Genomic DNA, 14,621 nt, shown 5'->3' with positions numbered 1-14,621 from the left:
ATTGTCCTGTTGGAAGGTGAACCTTCTGCCCAGTCTGAGGTTCTGGATGCTCTGGACTGGGTTTTCATTAAGGCTATCTCAATATTTTGGTGCATTGAGCTTTTCTTCTACTCTGACGAGTTCCTCAGTCCCTGCCACTGAAAAACAGCCCCTCAGCATGAGGCTGCTACCAGCACACTTTACTTTTGGGATGGTACTCTGCAGGTGATGAGCAGAATTGGTTTCGTTCAAACATGATGCTTGAAATTGAGGTTCATCAGACCAGAGAACATTATTTATCACAGTCTGAGGGTCCTTTAGTTGCTTTTTTGCAACTGTGCCTCCACGTCTTGTTTGCCACTGGGTAGAGAACTTGTGCAAAATCTCATGGGTAAAATATTTGGGTGAGATTCCCAATGTGACTTGATGGGAAAAAACTACAGAAGGACAAACACCACTGCAACACTCCATCTCCACATATGATCATGGAGCTCAACTAGAGTAACCATCAGGTTCTTGGTCACCACACCAACCAAAGCCCTTCTCCATCAGTTGCTCAGTTTGGCCAGGAGGCCAGCTCTAGGAAGAGTCCTGGTTGTTTCAAACATCTTCCATTAAGGGTAACAGAGACTACATACTTCTGTGAACCTTCAATGAAGCAGAATTTTTTTTTTAACTCCTCCCCAGATGTGTGGCTTGACGCAATCCTGTCTCTGAGCTCTACAGGCAGTTCTTTTGACCTCAGGGCTTGGTTTTTGCTCTGATGTTCATTATCAGCTGTTAAACCTTTTATTAAGATGTGTGTGTGCCTTTCCAGATCATATCCATTCAATTGAATTTGCCACAGGTTAACTTCACTCAAAGTGTAGTGACATCTACAAGCAATATGAATGATCCTGAGCTAAATTTTAACTGTCCCAGATAAGGGTATGAATACTTACGCAATGGAATCATTTACGTTTTTTATTTTTAATAAATTTGCGAAGATGTTAAAAACCTGTTTTTTGCTCTACCATTATGGTGTATGGAGTATAGATTGATGTGGAAAAAAAGTAATTTAAAGCAGTTTAGCATAAGGCAGCAATATAACAAAACGTGAAAAAAATTAATACTTTTACATACATACATACATAGCTATCTCTGTACGTACCATTGGCCATATGCTCCAGCGATCCCATGACAAGGCTGTCGTAGATGTGACCCCTGATCCTGTTTGTCAGGCCTTGGTAACGCTGGGTGTCTTTGGCCACATGAACAAGCACCTGAGCAAATGTATATCCACCTATGGAGAAAGCATGGACCAGTAGGGGGCGCTGTGAGAAGCGCTCGCTCTCTAATAATTCCAGCACATGGCCACCATACTCCAACCCCCAGCGAGGCCACAAGAACTGGCTCACCGCACTTTCCACTATGAGCACATCAAAGCCTGTGCGAAAGTAAATATCACAGTACTTGGCAATGGCCTGCGGTCTGGAGCCCAGCCATGGCAGCAACAGCAATATGGGTTTAGGGTGAACAGGTGAAACACTAGCCGTGGGAGTCCCAGCAACGTCATTGGCGAGGAAGGTGATGTGTTTACTGATCTTGTGAGCAGTGAACCCAGCCATGGTGGCCGCTCTGGAAAGCATGATAGCAGGTGAGCTAAAGAAAGGACACAGTGGAAAGAACAACAGATCACTTTTATTAAAAGTCACAGCTGACAAACTTACTCACGTGTCTGTCCCCTGGGAGAGAGCAATCTACAATTCATGAAATGCAAAATATTTAAGTGTTGCACATTAAATTGATCAAGTTGAAATGTAACACTGCATACAAAATAAAGCCTCTGACCAGGAGTGATAGCAGTCTGACTGAATTACATCAGTGAGGTAGTTTTGGTGACCGACTAAAAGCCTTTAAACAAAGTATTTGATAACGTTGACATTTTGTGAGAACTTCATCTTCAATATAAAACTGATCTGAACAATGCATTTTCTTGCACAATGCAAGGTCAAAGAACAAATGGCATGTGTTTGTTCCATGACTCTCAAACTACTGTCCAGCTGACCTTGACCTTTGAGCACAATGCTCTCACGAGACCAAGTCCACCTACTTGACTTACTGAGACTTTCTATTCCAACTTTAATGACGTGACGCTTCATTAACATGTTGGTATCTATAGCACTGAGCCTATACAGTGCTGATTCTCTGTCATTTTCAGTGCATAAAATGTAATCTGATTTTTATATTCAAAAAATATATTCAAATGTTTGTATTTTGATAGAGTATTAAATTGAGTATCATAACCCAATGTTATGTATGTAATGCACTCTTGGAAATGAATAAGAAACGGCAACAGAAACTTGGCTGAAAGTTCATAAAGCATGACTTGGCTAATTCATCTGTCTTATCCATATAAACCATAGGAAAAACATGGTACAAAATGGGTCAAAAATATGGTTCATTGTAGGTATAATGATTAAGCATTACACTTTTTATAACCAACCTCTGTCAAATTTAACACAACCCTGAACAATCACCGACAAACACACAAGAACTGGGCTGAGAGTTCAAATGGCTCATTCATCTGTATTGTCCCATACGTCAAGCTCATGGAATGGGTCTAATAATAAAAAATTGGTACAGTAAAAATGTTCAAAATAAGTACTTTCAAAGTGCATTACACTATGTATCATATCCCTTTACCACCGTTAACACATGCTCGAAAATTATAAAGAAATTCCAACCCGAATTGGGCAAAAAGTGCAATAAATGGCTCATTCTGTAGCTTGCCATGCCATATGTGTGTCGAATGTGTTGCGTCATTTAAGGTGGAAACGCAAAGCGTCAATAAGCAACAGCGAATAAATGGCTAGTGAGGAAGGTGATGTGTTTACTGATCTTGTGAGCAGTGACCCCAGCCATGGTGGCTGTTCTGGAAAGCATGATAGCAGGTGAGCTCAAGAAAGGACTAGACATGGGCCGATTACTGGTTTAAAGGTATACCGCGATTCGAACATTTCATGGTTTCAAAACCACTATGCACTAGGGCTGCACGATATATAGTTTCAGCATCGATATCGCTATGTGCACATCCGCAATAGTCCCATCGCAGGATGTGCGATGTTTAGTATAGGCTACTGATCGTTATATTTATACTGATTGTTTTCTTTGCTCACACACAGACACTGTGTCTACACCGGACGCGACAGCTGTACAGAGATACCCATTTTAAACACATTTAGTAGCAGAGCTACTGCATGCGATTTTCAGTGGTGGAAATCCATTTATCCTGTTGAAACTTCGGCGGCGGCGTGGAGAGCGCAGGTCACGGTTGCTTAGCAACGGCAGACGCACGAAAGCGCAAGCTCCCGAGCGCTTTGAAAAGAAGGAGAAAGCGGTACGACTGGCGTTTTCCCACGCGTTTTTAGGCGCGACATGTGAACGGCCCCAAAGTCTGTCTACACTGGACGCAACAAAGCGACCATTGCCAATCTTTCGAACTTCGTGTCAGTACGTCATTAAGGGCCTGTTTACACCTGGTCACTTCATGCGTTTTTTTTTCTGATCGGATAGCTATTTGATCGTGAAAAGACCAGGTGTAAATGCCCTCCGAAACGCATTCGAGACGGATATAAATCTGATCGCTCAAACCACTTCAGGAGGTGGTCTGGGACGCATTCCAGACGAAACTGAACAAGTGTAAATGCATCTTGTTGTTGAAACCACATATTCAAATTTTACTCCTCCCAAAACGTTAAAATAATAAACGTGTGAGAGCGTGTTATAGGCTATATGGCATTATAGTCAGATATGACAGCGCTAATGCACCACGCATTGCCGCGGACGAGTAGCTGAGCATCTCTTCAGCAAGCCAACGCGCAAACTGCCGCAAATGAAACTGAAAGTAAGACGCAGACGCTCAACACACAATCATCTTCATTAAAAGTAGTGTGACTAACCTATCTTTCCAGTTCTGATGCCGCGTGCTCTCCTATTGCGGGCTTTGATCTTGAAATGATAATTAATAAAAATGCAGCGCTTATCTTTTGATTTAGTTGACGTGAACTCCTTTAAATTTAAATATAGCGCGGGAATTGAAGATCGGATTGATATCCGTTTTGCAACAACACGTTTATGTGGCCAAGTGTAAATGGAAACGTTTTAACAAATAAGATAGATATACGATCAGCGAAAACGCATGAAATGACCAGGTGTAAACCGGCCCAAAGAGAACGCGACATCAGTTTACTGTCAGGAGTTGGAGCTAAACTCTGCAGGAAAGTGGATCTCGCGAGCCAGATTTGAGGATCACTGATCTACTTCAAAAGCTGCAGGACAGCCCACAATCCAGCAAACATTTGAGAAACAGATCAAACAAAAAAGAAACAAATTACTGTTCCAAATATTCTGTATGTAGCTTAAAAATAAAATATTCAATTTAAAAAAACAAATTTTTTACCCAGACATTTAAAAATAAGTCATTTTAGAGCTGTAATCTCAATACTGTGAAACCGTGATGTTTTTGCTTAAGGTTATCATACCGTCAAAATCTCATACCGGCCCTTGCCTAAAAAAAAAAACAGTGGAAAGAACAACAGTTCACATTTATAAAAGTCACAGCTGACTCTCATACCAGCCCATGCATAGAAAGGACACAGTGGAAAGAACAACAGTTCACTTTTATAAAAGTCACAGCTGACTCAAACTTACTCACGTGTCCATCGGCACCAAAGAAATCTGCTCAGTGCCATCTGAACTCTAGAAATCTGCCTTTTAAAGAAATATCTAATCTTCTGGATGAACGACATGCTGTATTGCCTTAATTCTTGCAATTGTTTTAGTAAGATCTGAATCGATTAAAACAGAGCGTTTCTGAGCCCTGCTACTCAGACACTGCTATTTTTGGATGTGTTCACAATGTACCTGACAGACCATGGTGAATAAACCCTCTCCCCTGGGAGGGAGCAATCTACAATTCATGAAATGCTAAATATTTAAGTATTGCACCATTAAACTTTAAGTAACACTGCATATAAAATAAAACCTCTGACCAGGAGTGATAGCAGTCTGACTGAATTACATCAGTGAGTTTTGGTGACAGACTAAAAGCCTTTAGACATACAGTATTTGATAATGTTGACATTTTGTGAGAACTTCATCTTCAAAAATAAAACTGATCTGAACGATGCATTTTCTTGTGCCTGTCATTTGTGCATGTCAGATTCCAACAAACTATCAATTAAAATAAATGAAAATCAAATTTTTTTACAGTGTTAAATTTGTATTTACTTATTGCCCTCTTATTTATTTTAGGTATAGTTCCAGAATGTTACTACCATATTTAAATATGCTAATTATTTTAATTATTGTATTTCATAACTCGGTTAACAGTTTTGAGGATACCTTACTCTAAAAAAAAAAAAAACGCCAAGTAATTTTCAACATGTTTGCCACATCTAACAGCAACTGACTTGTCATAAAACTCATAAAGGGGCATTACAAGGTTCTAGGCATGTGACGGTATTAAATTTTCATGTTGCAATTAATTGCTAATGCTTTTATCACGGTATACAGTATTATCACGATATTGAAATTTTGTTGCAAAAAAAAAAAAGTGTTGTCAAAGTATAACAGGTTTAATTTTTTCTTATAACAAAAAGAAACTGAACATTTAAATACAATAAAGCAATACACAAAAATAGTATGAAGTAAATTTCACACAGATTAAAGTGCAAAAGAATTAGAAATACCAATAGGTAACACTTTACAATAAGATCTCATTAGTTAACGCACTAACATTGACAATGAGCAATAGCTACATTTGCTACAGAAGTTATTAATCTTTGTTTAAAAAAACAAAAAAACAACTTGTTAATTCATGTTAGCTTGAGTTCATTAAATAACACAGTAGCAACTTTTGATTTTAACGTGTTATTAAATATTGAAATTAACTAAGATTAATGAATGTTTAGAAGAATTTTTCATTGGCAGTTTATGTTTTACTAAAAAAAATTAACTAATGTTAACTAATGGGGCCTTAATGTAAAGTGTGACTGAACAATAAAGAATCAAAACATTTTCAAACAATATCTAGGGCATGTTGTAGTCCAGATTAAAATGTAAAAAAGTTTGAAAATAAATAGCCTATTAGGTCTAAATATGTAAGTATTTGGCGCTGTGATGAACACCATAGCGAATACACAAAACTGAATGGCTGTTTAAATCATTTAAATAGGTTTCAGAAAGAAGGGCTGCTCAGCTGCTTTGTTTCCGGGGCAACGGCTGCGTTTCTGCTGTTCAGCGCCACCTGCTGTCAGAGAGTGAATGTGCGCTTTCATTCAGCACCTCACGCGCTTCTCATCCGTGCTTGTTTACACGAGTGCGCAGCGGTGTTGTGCATTGTGACCAGTTGATGGGTAATGCATTCAAAAAATCTGAATAATTTGTAATAAATAATTATTCACGGTATATTGAAGTGCCTATGATAACAATATTGTGCATGTTCATTATCGTGATATATCACAATACCGAATACCAGCACATGTCTACAAGATGCACATGATCTAAGTTGATGTTATTTTTTTTCCTCTGAGAGTTCACAATTTTTTCTTTTACCTAAACAATCTTATGTAATGGAGAACATCCAAAATATGTAGCACTGGGGGAACTCCCAACAGCAGGATGGACAAATACAGATGAATGAATGTGTGTGATCAAAGAACAAATGGCATGAGTTTGTTCCAAAACTCTCAAACCACTATCAAGCTGACCTTGACCTTTCAGCACACGTGAGAGCACAACACATACGTGCAAACCTCCCACATGCTCTCACAAGGTTAAATCTAGATACTTGACTTACTGACACTTTCTATTCCAGCTTTAATGACATGACGCTTCTTTAACATGTTGGTATCTATAGCACACAGTGCTGATTCTCTGTCATTTTCAGTGCATAAAACGTAATAAACGTTTAACTGACCCTCGAACTTACCAAAAATAAGGACTATAAAAAAATATTCAAATGTTTGTATTTCAATAGAGTCTTAGATTGATTATCACAACCCAATGTAATATAGATTGAATATCATAACCCAATGTCATATTTAATGCACACTTGAATATGAATAAGAAACGCAACAGAAACTTGGCTGAAAGTTCATATAACATAGTGATGTTGTATGAATAGTTCTTTTTGAACGAATCATTTAGGTGAACGAATCGTTCTCGTTCACGTAAACCATTGACTCAAATTTCTCGTTCACTGAAATCCCTCCCTCCAGAGCAGCACACGCGCAGCTCAGTGAACCGGGTAGCTCTGGGGACTGTTAATCCTGTTAAAGAATGACTAAACCTCGAGCCAATAGCCTTCGAGTATGAGATGTGATGCAGCATGTGATTTATTGAATGTAGTGACCGAATACGCCATTCACTGACCGAGTTGCTTTTGAGTCTGAACATGATCTTCTCGCTCTTGAATGATATGACTGAACTGGTACATGTCGTTCTTGAACGAGTTCAGCGAACTGGTACATGTCGTTCTTGAATGAAATAAATGTGTACCGGGTAGGTCGGTCATTCAGCATGCGAGTCAATCGGTTTCAGCAATCAGCAGAAAGCGGATGCAAAGCGCAGTTATAGGTACTGTGCACATATGCTTGTTTACATATTCATATTTAACATACAGAACATAACTCCACGTTTAACATAATCCCAGATTTATGAATGTGTAAATGTCTGACCAAACAATTAAAATGTTAATTATGCAAGAAAACCTTGTGCTTTGGTCATCTGAACCACTTGGTACAAAATGGTTCAAAATACGGTTCATTGTTGGCATACTGATAAAGAATTACACTTCTTATCAACCTCTGTCAAATTTAACACACGCAACCTTGAACATAACGCGCACAAGACCTGGGCTGAGGGTTCTAATGACTCATGGGTCAAGATCATGGGTCCAATAAAAAAAAATGGTACAGTACAAAATAAAATGTTTCCAAGTGCATTACGCTATGTATCATATCCCTTTATCACTGTTAATACATCCTCGAAAATGAAAGAAATTCCAACCCGAATTGTGCAAAAGGTGCAATAAATGGCTCATTCTGTAGCTTGCCATGCCATATGTGTGTCGACTGTGTCGCGTTATTTGAAGTGGAAACGCAAAGCGTCAATAAGCAACGGCGAATAAATAACTGTAACGTTATTCAGTACCGTCATGGTTATGGTCTTATGGTCCAAAGATAAGCATATCTTGCCTGTTTTCTTCTCTATGTATCATATCCCTTTATCACTGTTAATACATCCTCGAAAATGAAAGAAATTCCAACCCGAATTGTGCAAAAGGTGCAATAAATGTCTCATTCTGTAGCTTGCCATGCCATATGTGTGTCGACTGTGTCGCGTTATTTAAAGTGGAAACGCAAAGCGTCAATAAGCAACGGCGAATAAATAACTGTAACGTTATTCAGTACCGTCATGGTTATGGTCTTATGGTCCAAAGATAAGCATATCTTGCCTGTTTTCTTCTAGCATGCTTATTCAGTTTAATTCCTTACATTTATATAGCGCTTTTCCGGGCACTCAAAGCGCTTTACATAGAAGTGGGGGAACAATGCATTTGCTCTAAGGTCAGTCTCAACACGATGATCCAACTCATGTTTTGATCCTAAACAAACCCCAGACTAAAGATAAGCATATCTTGCCTGTTTTCTTCTAGCATGCTTATTCAGTTTAATTCCTTACATTTATATAGCGCTTTTCCGGGCACTCAAAGCGCTTTACATAGAAGGGGGGTAACAATGCATTTGCTCTAAGGTCAGTCTCAACACGATGATCCAACTCATGTTTTGATCCTAAACAAACCCCAGTCTCAAAATAAACCTCGATCATCAGGCCTGATCATCCACTGCTGTCTGGATGATGATTATGATATTCGATGCCGCAAAAACACATAAAACCATGCTCATTAAAATATGCTAACACAGTTAGCCGCATTTTTGATTAAACAAGTTCTAATGTCAAAACACAAGCTTAGGAAAACGTTCGGAAGATAAGCCTGGAGTTTTGCTCCACTTTACGCGGAAATATTCAGTTATTCATTATATTTAGCAGCCTGTTATAGTGTGAGAGAGATTACATGTTGATATGACTAACGTTAGCTGTCGCGTTAGAAACGCCAAACGAAATGATAAAACCATAACAACTCGATTTTTCTTTTACATAAACTATCTCAGATCTCTACTGGTCAAACTAGGTGTAAACAAACTAACGTTATACGTTAAAAAACAAAAAAAGAGCTCGGATATGAGCGTGTTTTTACCTGCTGCCGACAGGACTCGCGAGCTGAGGCAGATGCTGCCGTGCACGAGAACCGGTTGGTCGGCACTGTTGCCAACTCTCGCAAGATAAATACGCAACCGCAGCTTAAAAAACAAGCCCAGTATTTTTCATTATTTATCATCAATATTATTTATTATGAATTATTTATTACCAATAAGTGAACATGCAACATATTAAACTGAACCCACTCTTTTATCTGAAAAGCAAAAACAGATATGTTATTTTACAAAAATCAGCAAACTGCAACAAAGTGAGAACAAAACTCATCTCCAATCACCTGTGAGCAGAATATGATTGGAGAGATGGTAAAGTGTGTCCCTTTGCTTAGGGCTGTTATGTCCCGGTGTATTCCGGGTGGTGTAGTCGACTATAGGATTTCTCTTATTGGTAATTTTCAAACTCTTGACCACTTACTGCCACACAAGCAACCATCTTTTTTTTTTTTTTTAAATAAGCCCAAAAAACCGCAACCCGGGATTTTTTTTACGCAACTTTACAAAAAAAGGAGCCCAAAGTCGCGTATAATACGCGGACTTGGCAACTATGTTGGTCGGGGACACTCTGCGGCGGGCGCGTGCAAAGTGAGGTATAGACCCAGTATGATTGGCTGGCGTTACCCAAACAGGTGAACCTCAGTGTTTGTATTTTATCATGATTGGTCAGTTGGGTAGGTTTCATGAGCCAATTAGTGCCTGTGTTGTGCATATAAAAGGGGAAGTGTTTGCCTGCTTGGGATGCATCATCCTTGGGACCGCCCCAACTATGTTGGTCGGGGACACTCTGCGGCGGGCGCGTGCAAGCAAGCAAAAAAATAAAATAAAAAAAAGAAATCGGATAAGTATAAATGAATAAACATAAATGCATATTTAAAACTAGTACACATTAGTCTTTGTGTAGTAAGTAATAATGTTCTAATTAAACCAGGGGTGTCAAACTGCAGAGTTTAGATTTAAACCTAATTAAACACACCTGATCCAACTAATCAAGTACTTCAGGATTATTTGAAAACTATATGGTGTATGTGTTGGAGCAGAACTCTGCAGGGCTCCGGCCCTCCAGGAATTGAGTTTGACACCTCTGCTCTAAACAATGTGATATTAGGGCAGGAGTCACCAAACTCTTGTCCAGCAGAGTTTATCTCCAGGTTCTCCAACCCTAATCAAACACACCTGAACCAGCAAATCAAGGTCTTACTAGGTATACTTGAAACTTCCAGGCAGGTGTGTTGAGGCAAGTTAAGGCAAGCTAAACTTTGCAGGACACCGGCCCTCCAGGACCGAGTTTGGGGACCCCTGTATTAGGGCAAACGCAGGATGTGCCGTTACTGTAAATGCTCTTTACCACCAGCAGGTGGCGTAGATGAATAATGGTTTCTCAGCAAGTACATTCTTCTTCTTTTTGTGCAATGGTCGTTCACTCCTTAGGAGTATTACCGCCACCTACTGTATATCTTGCGCACATGGGTGATGAATCTGTACTGAAGGGGAAAAAAAAAAAAAAAAACTTTTTGTAATGCCCCACCCACCCCAGAGGGTCAGAGCCCAAGCTTCAGCTGGCGCTGCGTGTTCAGCTCCTCCAGCTTCCACACTGTGCTCCTCAACCTCCGAGATGGGCAGAAGCATCATGATCCTCATCCTCAAACACTAAATCCTGTGGTCTAATCCTGTAAACTCTAAAAATGTTAAAACCACCTTAAACATCTGACTATCACTCAAACCCTTTCCCAGAAGGTCCACGACACTCACTGGTCTGTTCCTTGTATTGCTAAAAAGACTGTTGCGCCGATCTTCATATTTACTACATTTAAAGAGAACATGCTCTACTGTTTCAAAAACATCACATTCATCATCACACATACCATTTTCATGCTTCCCCATTAACGCAAGTTGTTTCAAAAACACCACATTCATCACACATACCATTTTCATGCTTCCCCATTAATGCAAGTGTTGAATTTAGTCCTGTGTGACCCATCCTTAATCTAGAAATCATTACTTCTTCCTTTCTGTGTCTTCCATAAAACTGTTATTTTTTCACTACTGATTTTACAATAATACCACCTACCTGTGCAGCTATTTTCCCATCTTTGTTGCCATATTCTTATTATTTCCCTATTAATTACTGATTTTATCTCATTCCTTCCCAGAGGTACCTTAACATCCACCAAGTTTTTCTTTAAAGCTTCTTTTGCTAACTTATCCACTGTTTCATTCCCTACTATCCCGATATGTGCCGGAACCCAACAAAAGTATACGATTATACCCTCTATTTTCAGTCTGTACAGTAATGTATACATTTCTACTAGCAGGTCTTCTCTATCAGTTTTTGTCGACAATATACTTTTAAGAGCTGATGAAGAATCTGAGCAAATTACAGTCGGAGTCCTATTTGGCTTAATCTGTTCTACCCACTGCAATCCTACTATTATAGCAGTTAATTCTGTAGAATATACGGACAATTTGTCACTTAACCTTAAACTTATTTTCGTCTTAAATCTTGGAATGTACACTCCTATGCCCACTTTTTGTTTGATTGTGTCTTTAGATCCATCTGTATAGATCTGTATAAAAGAATACAAATTTTCTCTCATAAAAACATTGATTTCATAACTATTAGTATATCTTTCTTCTCTTAATATGTCTCTTCCAAGTTAATTTTTCATCAAAGATTAATCCAAGATATTTGAACTCTGTCACTCTTTCTAACAATTGTTCATATAATTTCAGAGTAATTTGTTCCATTTTCTTTTTCTTTGTAAAAACCATATATTGGATCTTTGATACTGAAAACTTCAATCCCCAATCTACTGACCACCTTTCAACTTCATTTATTGATTCTTGTATTCCTTTAACTACATTTCCTAAATTCCTACCTCTTCTCCATACTGCACCATCATCTGCATATAATGCCTTCCCAATGCTTGGTTTAACTCTTTCAAATATATCATTAATCATTACATTAAATAAAATTGGACTGATTACACTTCCTTGTGGAGTCCCATTCAGGATATCATACGATGCTGACATTTCTTCACCTATTCTAGCAAGCACATTCAATCTATCTGTGAAGGGTTGAAACTTGAAGACTTCAGTCTGATTCATTTCCCTGAACCGGTTCTTTCGAACGTTCCTTTAAGGTGAACCGACTCAAACAGACTCATCAGTTATTTTTACGTCATCAGGTAAATCTGATATCCCAGCACCATAGACCATAAAAAAAAACTACTTAATATGCTACTTAATGTGTTTGTGTATTTTTTTTTTTTATGTTTTTGAAGAGTACTACATCTTACATATTCCAAACCTGCGACTTGTGTTATCATTTTTTTAAATAAAAAAAGTAAATAATGGTCAAAGCTTACTTTTGCATTGGCAGGGTACAAAGATTATTTATTTATTTATTATTTATTTTCAAGTCAGAATGTCAAATACGGTGAAAGCTACATTAAGTGTGAATAAATATCAAAATAAATTGAGCTTTTTTTTTCAGTTTTTTGGACTGTGTCTGAATCTTGGGGTTAGGTCTTCATCTAGTCTTCACTTCAATTGTTCATATTAAAAACCTGTTTCTCCTTTGAATTGACAGGTTTTGTCCCATTATTTTTACTTAATGATGCACCCGATTCATCATAACCATGCATTTGAACTGTTTCTGCAGAATGTGTGCTGTATACTGCTGTCTTGTTTGCAGAAGTCAGCATTGCCGGGTCCGACCCAACAAGCCCCCTTCTCAGCAGCACTGATGCAGATGATTGGTAGGGCCGTAAAAGCAGCCCTAGCCTGGGGGGATCTGGCTGCGGACCATTCTGATGTCATATGTTTGATCAGCTCATCTGGGTCATTGTTCTAAACCAAACCCCCTTTAGTTCCAGCTCATTTTGTGCCTTCCTGTACACACACAATAAGCAAGTGTGATGTGCAGTGCATTCAAAGTGCATGTGAATCTGTGAAAACAAATAAAACATCCCTTTATATTCCCATAGAATGAATTTATAAGTCCTCAATCTCAATTTCTCTGATGAATATGACATACAGTGATTACGTTAACTGTATTACCAAATATTATTATGTATTAGCTTACTAATACATCCGTTATTCGTTTATATTCCCTGACCCTAACTAGTCCTCTCACAACTATGGGACTGTCCCAGTTTGTGGTCTGTTTTAATAAGGACTGATCTACATCCTGCTCATTCTGTCTTACCACACACACACTGGTGCGTCCCAGCGGACCATCCATCCTGGATTCACTGCTTTAAATATGTATTGAGTGTTTATATGCTCTGAATATGGAAGTAGACTGTTTGCCCAGCTATTGCCACTCACTCATTTACCAACATAGATTTACATGCCAATGGGATCAGCTAATAAAATGTGTATTTTATTTTATCATTTTGCAAATATTAATATTAATAAATATTAATTTCATAATTTTTTTTAAATATATTTTTTATTTTATCTTTAGAATGCTTTATCTTAATCCACCATAAGGAAAAATAGAGCAGCAGTCACTCTTGTGGTCTTTAGAGCTCTGATTTATTGCTAGATATTGATCTCTGACTCTCTCTGTGTCACGAGCAGCTACTGTGAGGAGCACGGAGCGAGGAACGAGGCTCTGGGCTAGACATACGAACAGGAACTTTCTCTGGGCTAGACATGGGAACAGGAACTTTCTCGGGGCTAAACATGGGAACAGGAACTTTCTCTGGGCTAATCTTGGGGACTGGAGCCCTCTCTGGGCTAAACTCGGGGACTGGAACCCACTCTGGGCTTGATGTGGAAACAGGAGCCCTCTCTTTGCTGAACTGGGAAACGGGAGCCCACTCAGGACTGGACGGGACTAGCAGAGTGTTTATATGCTCTGAATATGGAAGTAGACTGTTTGCCCAGCTATTGCCACTCACTCATTTACCAACATAGATTTACATGCCAATGGGATCAGCTAATAAAATGTGTATTTTATTTTATCATTTTGCAAATATTAATATTAATAAATATTAATTTCATAATTTTTTTTAAATATATTTTTTATTTTATCTTTAGAATGCTTTATCTTAATCCACCATAAGGAAAAATAGAGCAGCAGTCACTCTTGTGGTCTTTAGAGCTCTGATTTATTGCTAGATATTGATCTCTGACTCTCTCTGTGTCACGAGCAGCTACTGTGAGGAGCACGGAGCGAGGAACGAGGAGACGTGGAGAAGACTTCAAACAAACAGACTTTAATTGGCGCTGGCAACTGACGCGGAGGTGTGGATCCGAAAGGCCGTGGTGAAGCCGGAGCGACAGAGGACTGAGGAGGAGCCGAAGGGATGAAGG

The 14,621-nt window shown here is 38.8% G+C and overlaps 1 protein-coding gene across 2 annotated transcripts in view; it reads right to left on the bottom strand.

Annotated features, from left to right (window-relative positions):
* Positions 1–9,369, bottom strand: part of LOC107671161 (transmembrane protein 53-like) — a 19,258-nt gene extending 9,889 nt beyond the window's left edge. The window contains exons 1-2 of one of the 2 annotated variants that reach the window (XM_016464029.1): positions 9,284–9,369; positions 1,130–1,620 (exon numbers count right to left, since the gene is read on the bottom strand). In XM_016464029.1, coding sequence (XP_016319515.1) covers positions 1,130–1,607 — 478 coding nt within the window. In that variant the 5' untranslated portion in view covers positions 1,608–1,620; positions 9,284–9,369. Of the gene's footprint in view, positions 1–1,129; positions 1,621–4,671; positions 4,923–9,283 lie in introns of those variants that run through there. The other variant, XM_016464028.1, reaches the window with a different exon arrangement.
* Positions 9,370–14,621: the final 5,252 nt, after the last annotated feature.

The sequence above is a fragment of the Sinocyclocheilus anshuiensis genome, unplaced genomic scaffold (assembly GCF_001515605.1).
Source record: "Sinocyclocheilus anshuiensis isolate Anshui unplaced genomic scaffold, SAMN03320099.WGS_v1.1 scaffold1141, whole genome shotgun sequence".
NCBI classification, from domain to species: domain Eukaryota; kingdom Metazoa; phylum Chordata; class Actinopteri; order Cypriniformes; family Cyprinidae; genus Sinocyclocheilus; species Sinocyclocheilus anshuiensis.
The sequence above is the reverse complement of the archived record's forward strand: the minus strand, read 5'-3'. Positions and strand labels throughout refer to the sequence as shown.